This window comes from Alosa alosa, chromosome 1 (assembly GCF_017589495.1).
Source record: "Alosa alosa isolate M-15738 ecotype Scorff River chromosome 1, AALO_Geno_1.1, whole genome shotgun sequence".
Classification (NCBI taxonomy): Eukaryota; Metazoa; Chordata; class Actinopteri; order Clupeiformes; family Clupeidae; genus Alosa; species Alosa alosa.
In genome coordinates this window covers 14,073,276-14,084,813 of record NC_063189.1, presented here as the reverse complement: position 1 = coordinate 14,084,813, position 11,538 = coordinate 14,073,276, and the positions used below count along the sequence as shown (strand labels likewise).

The window sequence follows — 11,538 nt, the reverse complement described above, 5'->3', positions numbered from 1 at the left end:
CATAATAATTTGTCTCTGGTTGCAATGCCTCCCTGCTGGCATTTCTCAGATGGAATATTCCCGTCACGTCGGGGTTTCCCTTCGAGTCAGCTGATAACACGGATACACCATTCACTACACAACGGGTAACGTTATTTTAGATATTGATGAACGTATTTGTCGAGTAGACGTATGTCATGCTACAGTTCAAGACAACAGTAATTACTCATTAGATTAGAAATAACATATGACGTCCCATGCCTTTTTAATCATGTATGGGGTAAAGTAATAGATTAATTGGTTATACCACCCCTCTGTGTTGTCTGATGGTTGAGACCAAACATGGCGCTGGTTTATGTCAGTCCGAAGTAAAACTTTCCCTGATGAAAAAGAAACCTCTCAATCATCATAACATTTCTAGCATTGTTTTTGTGGGTTCTCAGTCTATACTCCCATGTGGATATAACTTGGTTCTCCATTTCGAATTATATTGGACGGCAGACAGATGTTGACCCTTGTGGAATACTGAGCTCGAGCGGTGGGCTTTCCTGAAGTTAGCTGTAGCTAACGCTCACGCAAGCAAGTGCCTTTCGTTGTAATTATATCGTTTTCGGTTTAGCCAGTAAGCTTGCTAGTTAGCTCACTGGCTGTTATTAGCTTGCTAGCTAGGTAGCTCCCGTCAAAATCGAGATAGATCAGACCAGATTAGATTCTAGTTGTCAACCATTGGTAAAATTTACGTCACGGTGGACATCTCCGACATTATCGATAACGTTATATATGTTTTTGTTTTGAAATTGAGGTCAGTGCTTCCGTGTTTATTTTACGTCATCCACCTCCAATTAAGTTGGATGCCCGTCAATGTGTTCCATGCCACAATATATTTGATTTGCTAGCAGCAAGTAAGTAATGTTAACGTTGCATTACAATTTTGTTTAGAAAAATATACGCATGTGTCATTCTAGCCTGCAGTTTCGATCCGAAAAGGTATACTACCCCTTGCATTTACGATTGTCGACATACTACAGTAGGTTAAGAGTGAATTAATGTTAACGTTACCTAGCTATAACGTTAGTCAGTAGCCTGTCAATAGCAATTGGTTTACTAAACTTGCTTAAACGTTATCTGGGGGTTCGCAAACTTCACATTAGCTTGGCTCCTTACACGTAGTATACCAGTTTAGCTATTTAAAACAATGGACGCATAGAAAGCGGAGGTTGTCTTAGTCCAGTGTTTTCACTTTAGAGTGGTTGATACTTAATTTGACTTGTCAGTGGTATGTTATGATCATGATCGGAATCTAGGCCTACTGCAGTGACTGAAACTCCGGTCTATCACATGATATTTGTAGGATTAGTGGTATTTCTGAACAGTCTGATTGTTATAGACACCGCATGTTGCCTTAGTTGTTGTGCCGCTCTCTGTGTCAGCATTTGGAATGTAAACCCTACTGCTCACTTCGCTTTTTACCACAGTTCTTCTGGCAAATTAATGGATAAGCTTCAGGACCTCAGCCAATCCGAGTTGCAGGATTTGCTGGACAACTCGGAACGGGTGGAGTCGATGGCACTGGAATCAGATGAGGTGGGTTATTTATTTCTTCGGACACCCTGCGAGTGAAAGAAAATCACAAATAGCCGATAACAGTGTCAATGTGGCCTCATTGTTTGTGTATCCAGCAATTGTGTCAGACTTCAGTCCATGCAGACCACCAAACCAAGCAGACTGTTATAATTTATTAAATCCAGGGTCATTAAGTGTCAAACTCAGATAAGTTGGGTGCTGCACCATCACATATTTTGTTCCATGCTACACCATGAATGGGTCCTTAAACCAAGGCTTATAAAATATGTCTGTTAAAATCCTATGTCTTCATATTTTTTAGCCTTTGATATTAATAAATGTATGTGGAAGTATGTGTGCATTTAATTTAGTGTACAAAGTGCCAATTTTGTACCATAGATAAATCACTAGTCAAAATCACTGTTTTACCCCAGGGACAAGAATGAAAAAGCAGAGGCATACAATGTAATTAACTAAGTATATTGATCTATGAATGAAACATGGTGCAACACTGGCATTTTGTACACTAAAGAGCTATCACTGTATCAGTATCACAGTATCACTCATTTTGCACTTTGTTCCCAAATCAAGGGCTTTATATAGAATCAATGGGCATGCAGTACATACTTCTAATGGCCAAGTCATGCTGAGAACATGTTTGTCTTCCATCCTACAAAGTTTGGTCAGTCTAGGAATAATATTTCTCAAGATATTCTTGCCCAAACAGGGCAGTATAATACATATATATATATATATATATATATATATATATATATAGCATGTGCTATAAAAACTATTTGAAATGTTTTCTAGAGTGTAGCCTACAGATGTGGTGTTTGTAACTACATACTGATGCTAGAGATTTTGTGGATTGTGCTACAAAACTATCATCCTCTGTAGCATCAATGCTATGAGCAAAAAAAAGTTAATCTCTGCCAGAGATAGCTTCTAACATCATGCATTTTGAGAGTATAATAGCTGTAAAATAATAATAAATAATAAGATAATAATAATAATAATAAATAATCAGAAAACATTATAATTTAACAAAAATTACAGTAACATGGCTTGTCTACTGGGCGCCCTGGTTGCTGTCTGTGTCTACATTGTGGTCCTTTGCAGTGAACTGCCTCAGTTGTGTTTAAATGTTGATGAGGTCTTTGATGAGGTCTTTTTCTGCATTAAAACACATCAAATAAGCTGTGGAGACAGTATTGTTTGTTGATCAACCACTACAGAGCTTGCCCCGGTATAGACTATAGCCCCAAATCGTAGTTAGTGAACCCAGAGTTTATTACAGAAGACTGTTAATAACACTTAACAACTGTCCCCCTACATGTATACCAGCTCCTCTCGAAGGAAAATCTGTATAAGTCGATTATCGAATGCAATGCAAAACGAGGTAGCCCATTGAAGATGTGTTCCAGAAAAAGCGAGTATACTTTGTTGTTTGTGGCAGTTTGGCCAAATATAAGTTAATAACGGACAGTAAAAAACGTTTAAATAGTTTGTATAAACTATACATTGCATGTAATTATAATGCATTGCATTCGATAATTGACTTTTACAGACATCAATTTTATCAATCAAATAATGTGTGAAATGAATCAGTGATATAGTCAGGATATTATCAACGTTACAAGTACTGAAAGCATATGATCAATCACAGTATTTCAAGAAACACTGTGATTGATCATATGCTTTCATCAGAGAATTTTTCATTTTCAGAAATGACAAATTTTGAAGCAGCACAGCTTGACTGGTCTTCGCTATACATTTTGCATAGAGTAAATTTGGCTCCATTCAAGTGCTGTCCACAGGGATATGGCATGTTAAAAGGAAATTATGGCCTTTCTTAAAATTGTCTTTCCTGACCTTCATATTTGGGCCTAACGCTGGAAGTTTGTCGCCAATGACAAAATAGTGGCAAAATCAAGCTGAAATAGTGTAATCTGAACCAGGCAGAAAGTGTCAAGCAATGCTCTGGCATCTTTTTTATTGGTTCTATGCCTGACCAAGCTTCTTCTCTGTGATCCAAACACCTCAATTTAGAAATGAACCCATTTTGTTAGCAACTATACTGTATCAATAATTATTTCCAATTAAACATTTCTTCTAGTTGCTATTTTCATTCATTTTTTATGCTATTTATGGATATGAAAATAGTAAGAGCAAAACAAAGCATGACTGCATTGAACCCAAAAATGCACAGTACATATAGGAAATGCCTTAATGTATGGTAATTCAATTTCAGTGTCCACTTAGTGCAATAACAGGTTGCATTTCCAGAAGAAAATGGTCACATTGTGATGCGATCACATCACAATTGCACCAGTACTACCCTCAATATCACTCATTACAAGGTTTTAACTAAATCTGTCAGTGGTGCTGCTGCTGCAGTCTTATCTGATTTGACATGGGATGTGACCAATATAATTCATTTTATAAGTTTTGATGCTCAGAAGAAGACCAGTTTCTTTAGTCGTACAAGCATAATTCCAAAAGGGATTTCTAATGATACATTCTACAGTGTGCTTCTGACCCTGTCTAGCTTATTTGAAAAGAAAAACAGGCATGATTTCCTTTCAAAAACATGAAAATTGCTCTGCTATTCCAAACCTTCTAATGGTAGTGTATATGATTATTTTTCGGTAATGTTGCGCAGAGGACATAACCTAAATCAGTTGTTTGCTCAGTTGCATAATATCCCCAACTAGATAGTTGAGGTATCTATCTCCATGCATGTGACCTAGTTTACAATTTACATAACACAAGCTTTAAAGTTTCCATACAAAGACGCATTTTACTGTCAGGCTGGGCGCATCATGTTATCCCTGATCATCAAGGGCTCGCTGTAAAGCCACATAGGGAAATAACAATTTCAAAACAAGACGTGGGGTAACTGAAGGTGATATAAGGTGCTAACATGAAAATCCACCATTCCAACTGCATTGGAACTAATACGTGCCGGCCAGTTTTATTTGACTTTTGCCAACACATTTCTTGAATAGTCTGCTTACAGAGACTTTACAGATGGTTTGTTGAAATTCAAATTCAGTCTTTAAAATTGTTGTTTTTGCTGAACGTCACCAAACCCTTAACCATAAATTGTGAATGCCACAACAGTGTCGCCACAGTAGGGCTGTGCTGGAAATATCAATATGATGTATAGTGATGTACTGCTGTATCAATAGGTGTACATACAGATGTTGCTGTATTGATACAGCATCTAAAAAACTAAATACCTAAGAAACAACAGAAAAGTTCATTTTACGTTTTAAATTAAAATTTATATCTGTCAGATTTGAAGCAGAACCATTCATTAGAAGTATTTTTTTTTTCTTTTAAGATCTTTGTGGGCCTCAATTCTGTTGTGCCTTAAGGCTTTGCCTTTGCTGTCAGAATAGAATTCTGAAGTTAGAACTAACTGTCAGAATGAATTCTGTTTTGGACATGGTCATTATTCAGAATCAACATGTATTGCGGTCTGCATCACATTGTGGCCTCTGTATCGTGATGTGTTCCGTATTGTGTGGTTTCAGGCAATACCCAGAACTAGCTGACAGATAGTTTGTTTGTAATCTGTAGAAGGTAGGCCTGTTCTGTAGAAGACCTACGGTGTGCTATAGGAGACCATCCAAGTAAGGTCTGACTCGTGTTCATCTACTTCTCTACAGATTCAAAACATCCAGCTGGAGCGGGAGATGGCCCTGGCCTCCAACCGTAGCCTGGCTGAGAGAAACCTGGACATGAAGCCGAGGCTAGAACGAGAGAGGGAACGCCTGGTGGAACGTTACTCAGAGCTGGAGGAAGTGCAAGACAGATACAAGCAGCGGTGTGCTCTTAGAGGTAAGCGAGTGGTTAGAGAGAGAAGAGGCATATGTTGGGAAATGGTTGAGAAACAAAGGAAGTTTGGAAACACCTTTCTTAAGAGCTGCCTTCTTGCATGTTCAGTTGGCCCTCAGTCTTAAGGGTAATTGTCACTGGAGGGAATAATAAGGGCGAGTGGAACTGGTGCTCATGTGAACGCAGTTTAACAGCTCAAGTGAAGCACCCTGCCTCTAGTTCTTTCTGTCAACCCTCTTTCCCCACCCCAACCATCACAGCAACAGTACACATCAACATTCCAACGGGGAGTATTTAACAAACAGTGTGCACCATGAGTTAGCAAGAGCGAAGTCAAGACAATCCTGTTTTTCTTGTGACAGTGTAGCTTAAAGAATTTCCATTGTTCTGGTATGTACATTTAGCCTGACGAGCCAGACCCACATTAAAATGTAGAGTCTGGGCACTCACCGTTCGTAGTGCTCAGTCCGAGGGGCGGGATAATCAGTTGTCTTTCAAATTCCCTCTGCACGCAATAGGACAGCGGCAGCGCTATAAGTCCCATGCGTTTCCCACCAGCGGAGCTAGTTGGCTAGTTCAAACGTTTGCCAACTTAATAAAAGCTTAACTCGTGTCACACTGTTCGCCAGCAGCAACATCCGTCTTATTTGTTTTCAAATAGCAGGGAATTCAAGACAAACCGTTACAACTCTGCCATCAATCATTAGGGCAGCCGTGGCCCACTGGTTAGCACTCTGGACTTGTAACCGGAGGGTTGCCGGTTCGAGCCCCGACCAGTGGGCCGCGGCTGAAGTGCCCTTGAGCAAGGCACCTAACCCCTCACTGCTCCCTGAGCGCCGCCCGTTAAAGCAGGCAGCTCACTGCGCCCGGGATTAGTGTGTGCTTCACCTCACTGTGTGCAGTGTGTTTCACTAATTCACCGATTGGGTTAAATGCAGAGACCAAATTTACCTCACGGGATCAAAAAAGTATATATACTTATACTTATACTTATACATTATGTTAAGCCCACCTAACGACTCTATACACGATTTCATTGGCCTGATTAAGTTTCGATTTCTGGAGCTCACAAGCCAACGGAGAGTTGCTAGACTAGCCCTGCTAGGGGCGCGTCTAGATTTCTAGGATAATGTACATTCATTGGTTTCACTGTTCTGGTATGCCTCACATACTCACATACATCATCTAATGTACAAAGTTATATAGTTTTATTATAACTTTGTACATTATAACATTTGTACATTATAACTTTACTCACATACATCATGTACACACAAAGCTATATAGTTTTATTATAAAAAAAAATAAAAAAGTGGTTTAGTTCACAAAAATTCAAAATATGACATTTGCAAAAGTATGTGAATCCATGTAGTTAATTTCTTGTAGCACCTCCCTTTGCAAGCACTACTTCAACCAAATGTCTTCTGTACCCATTAACCAGTGTCTCATATCTGGTTCCGCGGATTTTTGCCTACTCCTTGAGAGGTTGGAGGGTCAACTGGCATGTACTGCCCGCTTCAGATCTAGCCAAAACAAATTCTATTGAATTGAGGTCTGGACTTTGACTAGGCCAAGGTATGAATTATCTTTATCTTAAGCCATTCCTTGGTCATTTTACTTGAATGCTTATAGGGTCATTATCCTGTTATAAAATCTATTTCCTCCCTAGCTTCATCTCCCTGACTGACATGAGGTTCAGATCAAGAATTTGTTGATAGGCCTGAGAATTCATACTGTAGTTTTCTGGATGATATGGAGTCATTCAGGTCCAGAGGCAGAAAAACAGCCTCGCACCTCCACATTTCCAACACCATGCTTCACTGTTGAGAGGGGGTCTTTTCTTGGTATACAGTGTTGGCTTTCCTCCAAACAGGACAATTTGGATTGTGACCAGATAATTCTATTTTGGACTCACCTGTCTAGAGAATGGACTTCCAGAAGGCCTCTGAAAGTTGAATGGGCCAGTTTTGTTGTTTCTTGAGAGCAGGGCAGATGCCTTAGCACTACAGTGGTTTGGTGGATTTCCTCTCTCTTTTAGTCATGACTGTTCAAACCCTTTCCAAAGGAAGTCTGTTTGATTAATATGTTTGATGTTAGTATGTTTGATATGTTTAATTGATTCAACTGAATTTCAGCACCCAAATATGTTTTACATTAGTTACCTATTTGACTTCACCAATGCAGCTGGGGGTTCACTTACTTTTGTACATACATTAATTTCATGATTTTTGTGGCTTCTCATGCAATCCCCTCTAAACAAGTCAATGCATTTGATAATGTACTAGGGATGCACGATATATCAGCGGCCGATATATTATTGGCCGATAAGTGAAAAAATGAAAATATTATTATCGGTCCGATAACAGAATTCTGGCCGATAATTTGCGCCTAAGTCCTAATTTAGGCCTACGTAAGGTCCGTCTGGCTACCATGAGCTACTTGAGCTTGGTTGGCTATACTTTTTCCTCAATATAATGTCAGCGGTGTGAATGTATTTCACCACGCGAACAAAATCTGTGGATATGCGTTCATTTGGGAATCTGTGCATCTCAAAATCCTCTCGTGAATGATCCGCCATTTAACCTTACCAGAGCGGAGCTCAGCCCTATCTAGAGTCATCTTGTGCTGATGTGTTTGCACTTTACGGCATGGGAAACAAATAAACAAACTCATTAGTGGGGACGAGTACATAAGTAGGCCTAGTTCTAAGTTGTGTTTTAGTATTATATTTGCATTACTTTAGCTTGGGTTTTGTATTTTTACCTAGAAATGCTAACCATTCCTGCTTCAGTTCCAGACAGGTCATCATAATAAGTTATTAAAACCTTCGGGGCTAACCCCTTTCATTTCTGCTGCAGCAGATTGTGCGCAACAGAGTAGACGGACATAAGATACAGTCTGAGGAGTTGCAGCTTTATTCAGTTACCCGCAGTTACCCGCAACCTAAGTTTCCCTCACAAACTCTGATTTGGTCGCTATACTGTAGCTTATTCCCAGCTGAGCCGTTTATGAGTGTTTAGTCCTAAATGAAAACGATTCATACTCTCTAGCCACTCACTCGCAATTCACTGATGTCAGGTTCACTTAAAGGAGCCACACATACTGTAGGGCTAGGCTACTGTTATGTTGACTGCTGTAGTATTGAGGACTATTATGAGTTCTGTCCATCATTTGGTGGTAGGTAAAATTACTGCAATAAAATTATGCTTATTAAATGCTTTCCCCAAATCACTTTTCACAATTTTTTTCAAGAGTAATATTATTGGTTATCGTATCGGTATCGGCCACAACAAACCAATAAATATCGGTTATCGTTATCGGCCCTAAAATTCCATATCGGTGCATCTCTAAAATGTACACATCTGACAGTTCATTAAAAACTGGTGATGATAACAAAAGAAAATTGATTAAACAGAAATGTCCCAACTGTTCAAGGGATTCACATACTTTCAAGCAGCACTTGTATGTATGTATGTATGAATGTATGTATGTACAGTTGTGCTCATAAGTTTACATATCGGAACTCCCCCCATTACCGTCGGTCCCGTATTTCCGCTGTCTTGCGTGTATGTGTCACTTAATATCCATTTCTATACAAACCAAAACGGTGGATTCCTAAAGAAACGCAAGCACCCACACCATAGGTGTATCTAAATTAGCAATGCACCAAAAATTACATTTTACCGTGACTCGAAGAGCTGTAAACAGTGTTGTAAGGCTGCGTGTACACATCCGCTTGGAGCTCCAGTTGAATTTTAATTTCATGACGAGAATTCTTGGTCTAACCGTTTGTGCCGTTGAAACGGCGTAAATAGGCGACCATCAGGCCAGCACTATAACTCTGAGCGTGGTAAACAAAATCGGATATTTCAGGGAGTAAATGCTCCCGTTAAGAACCAAACCAGATTTTGTTCAAATCTACACACCTATGGCTACTGAAAGATGTAAGGTTCATTTAGCAAATGAAGTGAAGTGTTAAAAAACATTGTTGTTTTAGAATTTCCAAACAAAAGTGGTGATAATTGGGGTGTTACGATACCCTGTACATACACATGCTAAGGTTGACTAAAAAGAGGAATAAAAAAAATAATCTTTTGTATTGGTGATTTCAGGCACAAAAAAAGGCTCAAACATAAATGATCACATTCATCTAATGTTTCCTAACGATCCGCTAGCTGCCTGCCCCATAAGCAGGCCGTCAAAATCATGTCTATGTAGGCAGCCTAGGCTCCGAGATCTGTACACAAAAACAATTGCTACCAACAAGTGTTGGCAATCACTCAAAGGCAAAATAACCAATGAGATAACCAATTAGGAGAGTTTCAATTGCACAGGAGGGAGGGGGAGGGAGTTGCTAGCTAGCTCTCTGTTTTGTTTGAACATCAACAGAAGTGAAGTTACCACGCAAGCGCTGATACAACCTTTAATGCCTTAATTTAAAAAAATAGGAAAAATCCAACCTTTAAGGACACCAATTTTCTTTGTGAATGAATAATGTATCGTAAAGAAATAAATGTTCTTCCTTAAAATACAGGGGCCAGAAGTATACATACCCTTATGTTAAATTTCCATAGAGGCAGGTAGATTTTCTTTTTTAAAGGCCAGTAATTTCATTGATCCAGCATCCTGATAAAGTTCCCTTGGCCTTTAGAATTAAAATAGCCCCACATCATCACATACCCTTCACCATATCTCACGATTGGCATGGGGTACTTCTGTGTGTGTGTGTGTGTGTGTGTGTGTGTGTGTGTGTGTGTGTGTGTGTGTGTGTGTGTGTGTGTGTGTGTGTGTGTGTGTGTGTGTGTGTGTGTGTGTGTGTGTGTGTGTGTGTGTGTGTGTGTGTGTTGATGTTTGAACTGGATACTGACCGTTCTCTCCTCTCACAGACAATGTAATGGGGCAGGTATCACCGGAGATGCTGTTCTCCCGTCTTCAGGCAGAGGGCACTAGCACAGAGGCAGAGTCTGAGGTGAGTGAGAGTCTGTCTATAATCAAACTGAGCTACAGTGTCGTAGAAATAGAGTAAGGGGGTAAATATGAATTTGTAAATGTGCCAAAGTAGCATTTATAGGCATTACATGCCTGCATATGTTAGTTACTCCCTGAATTGTATGTATGGTTATGACATTTTGTTTTCTATTTATGTCTTTCAGACACTAGCAGAAGAGTTTCTGGAAGGTTCTTTGTCTCTGGACTCTTTCCTGGATCGCTTCCTTTCCCTCCGCTCCCTTGCGCACAAAAGACGAGTACGGATAGAGAAGCTGCAGGAGATTTTACGCCAAAAGAGCCAGGCGGCAGGTGACAACGCGGCCGCCATGACGACAACGCCCTGCGCCAACCAGGATCCAGCGGTGACATCCTCGCCCTGGCAACCAGGCCAGACGCAGCCGCAGCCACAGAGCGTGGCCAAGTCCAGCGGCAGCTTCTCAAACTCCCCCCAGAATCCCTCCGGCTCGGCTCTGCCCTACAGCCCCTTCCCCGTGTCTCCCCCATCCCAGCCCCCAAGCGCTGCCGCAGCAGGCCCCACTAATCCCCCAGCTCAGTTTCCACCCTACCCCAGCCCGGGGTCCTCTTTCTCCCCGGCAGCAGGATATGCAGCCTCCCGGCCCAGCTTTGGCCCTGGGCCCTGCCCTTACCCCACCCAGCCAGCTTTCTCTGGCCTCCCCGGGCCTCCCTTTGGGCAGTTTGGCCCCAGCCCAGCCCCCTACCCTTCTGCGTATCCCTACCCAGCGGGCTACAGCTACCCCACTGGGCCCAGCTTGCCGCCCTCCCAGCCAAACGCGGGAAGGCCTGTCTATCAGTCTGGATTCAGGGTGCCGCAGTCCTACTCCTGAGTCCCTCTGTCCCTCTCACCTTCCCCTCTCCCTCTGTCTGGCTCTCTTTCGGTCACTCCCCAGCCTATGATGCTGTCTCTTTCATCCATTTGTTTCTCTCACTCTCCTTCTTTCTCTCTCTCTCTCTCTCCTCTCTCTCTCTCTCTCTCTCTCTCTCTCTCTCTCTCTCTCTCTCTCTCTCTCTCTCTCTCTCTCTCTCTCTCTCTCTCTCTCTCTCTCTCTCTCTCTCTCTCTCTCTCTCTCTCTCTCTCTCTCTCTCTCTCTCTCTCTCTCTCTCTCTCTCTCTCTCTCTCTCTCTCTCTCTCTCTCTCTCTCT

The 11,538-nt window shown here is 41.2% G+C and overlaps 1 protein-coding gene across 3 annotated transcripts; it reads left to right on the top strand.

Moving 5' to 3' along the window:
* Window positions 1-21: 21 nt before the first annotated feature.
* On the top strand, window positions 22-11,365 carry vps37c (VPS37C subunit of ESCRT-I). Of its 3 annotated transcripts, none has more exons than XM_048248633.1 (5): window positions 22-125; window positions 1,455-1,563; window positions 5,220-5,391; window positions 10,275-10,357; window positions 10,542-11,365. In XM_048248633.1, exons 1-5 carry the CDS (start codon window positions 25-27, stop codon window positions 11,220-11,222), a joined length of 1,146 nt encoding a protein of 381 aa, XP_048104590.1. In that variant the 5' UTR covers window positions 22-24; the 3' UTR covers window positions 11,223-11,365. The 3 variants fall into 3 exon arrangements, with proteins under 3 accessions (XP_048104590.1, XP_048104608.1, XP_048104600.1); XM_048248651.1 differs by lacking the exon at window positions 22-125 and adding an exon at window positions 298-558; XM_048248643.1 differs by lacking the exon at window positions 22-125 and adding an exon at window positions 298-881.
* The last annotated feature ends 173 nt before the right edge of the window (window positions 11,366-11,538 follow it).

Bases quoted from the DNA above. Each gene is read 5' to 3' on its own strand.
- vps37c (XM_048248633.1), top strand. From the start codon at position 25: ATGCCTCCCTGCTGGCATTTCTCAGATGGAATATTCCCGTCACGTCGG. The intron at 5,392-10,274 runs GTAAGCGAGTGG...CTCCTCTCACAG, and splicing joins GCAGCGGTGTGCTCTTAGAG to ACAATGTAATGGGGCAGGTA. The intron at 10,358-10,541 runs GTGAGTGAGAGT...TATGTCTTTCAG, and splicing joins GCACAGAGGCAGAGTCTGAG to ACACTAGCAGAAGAGTTTCT.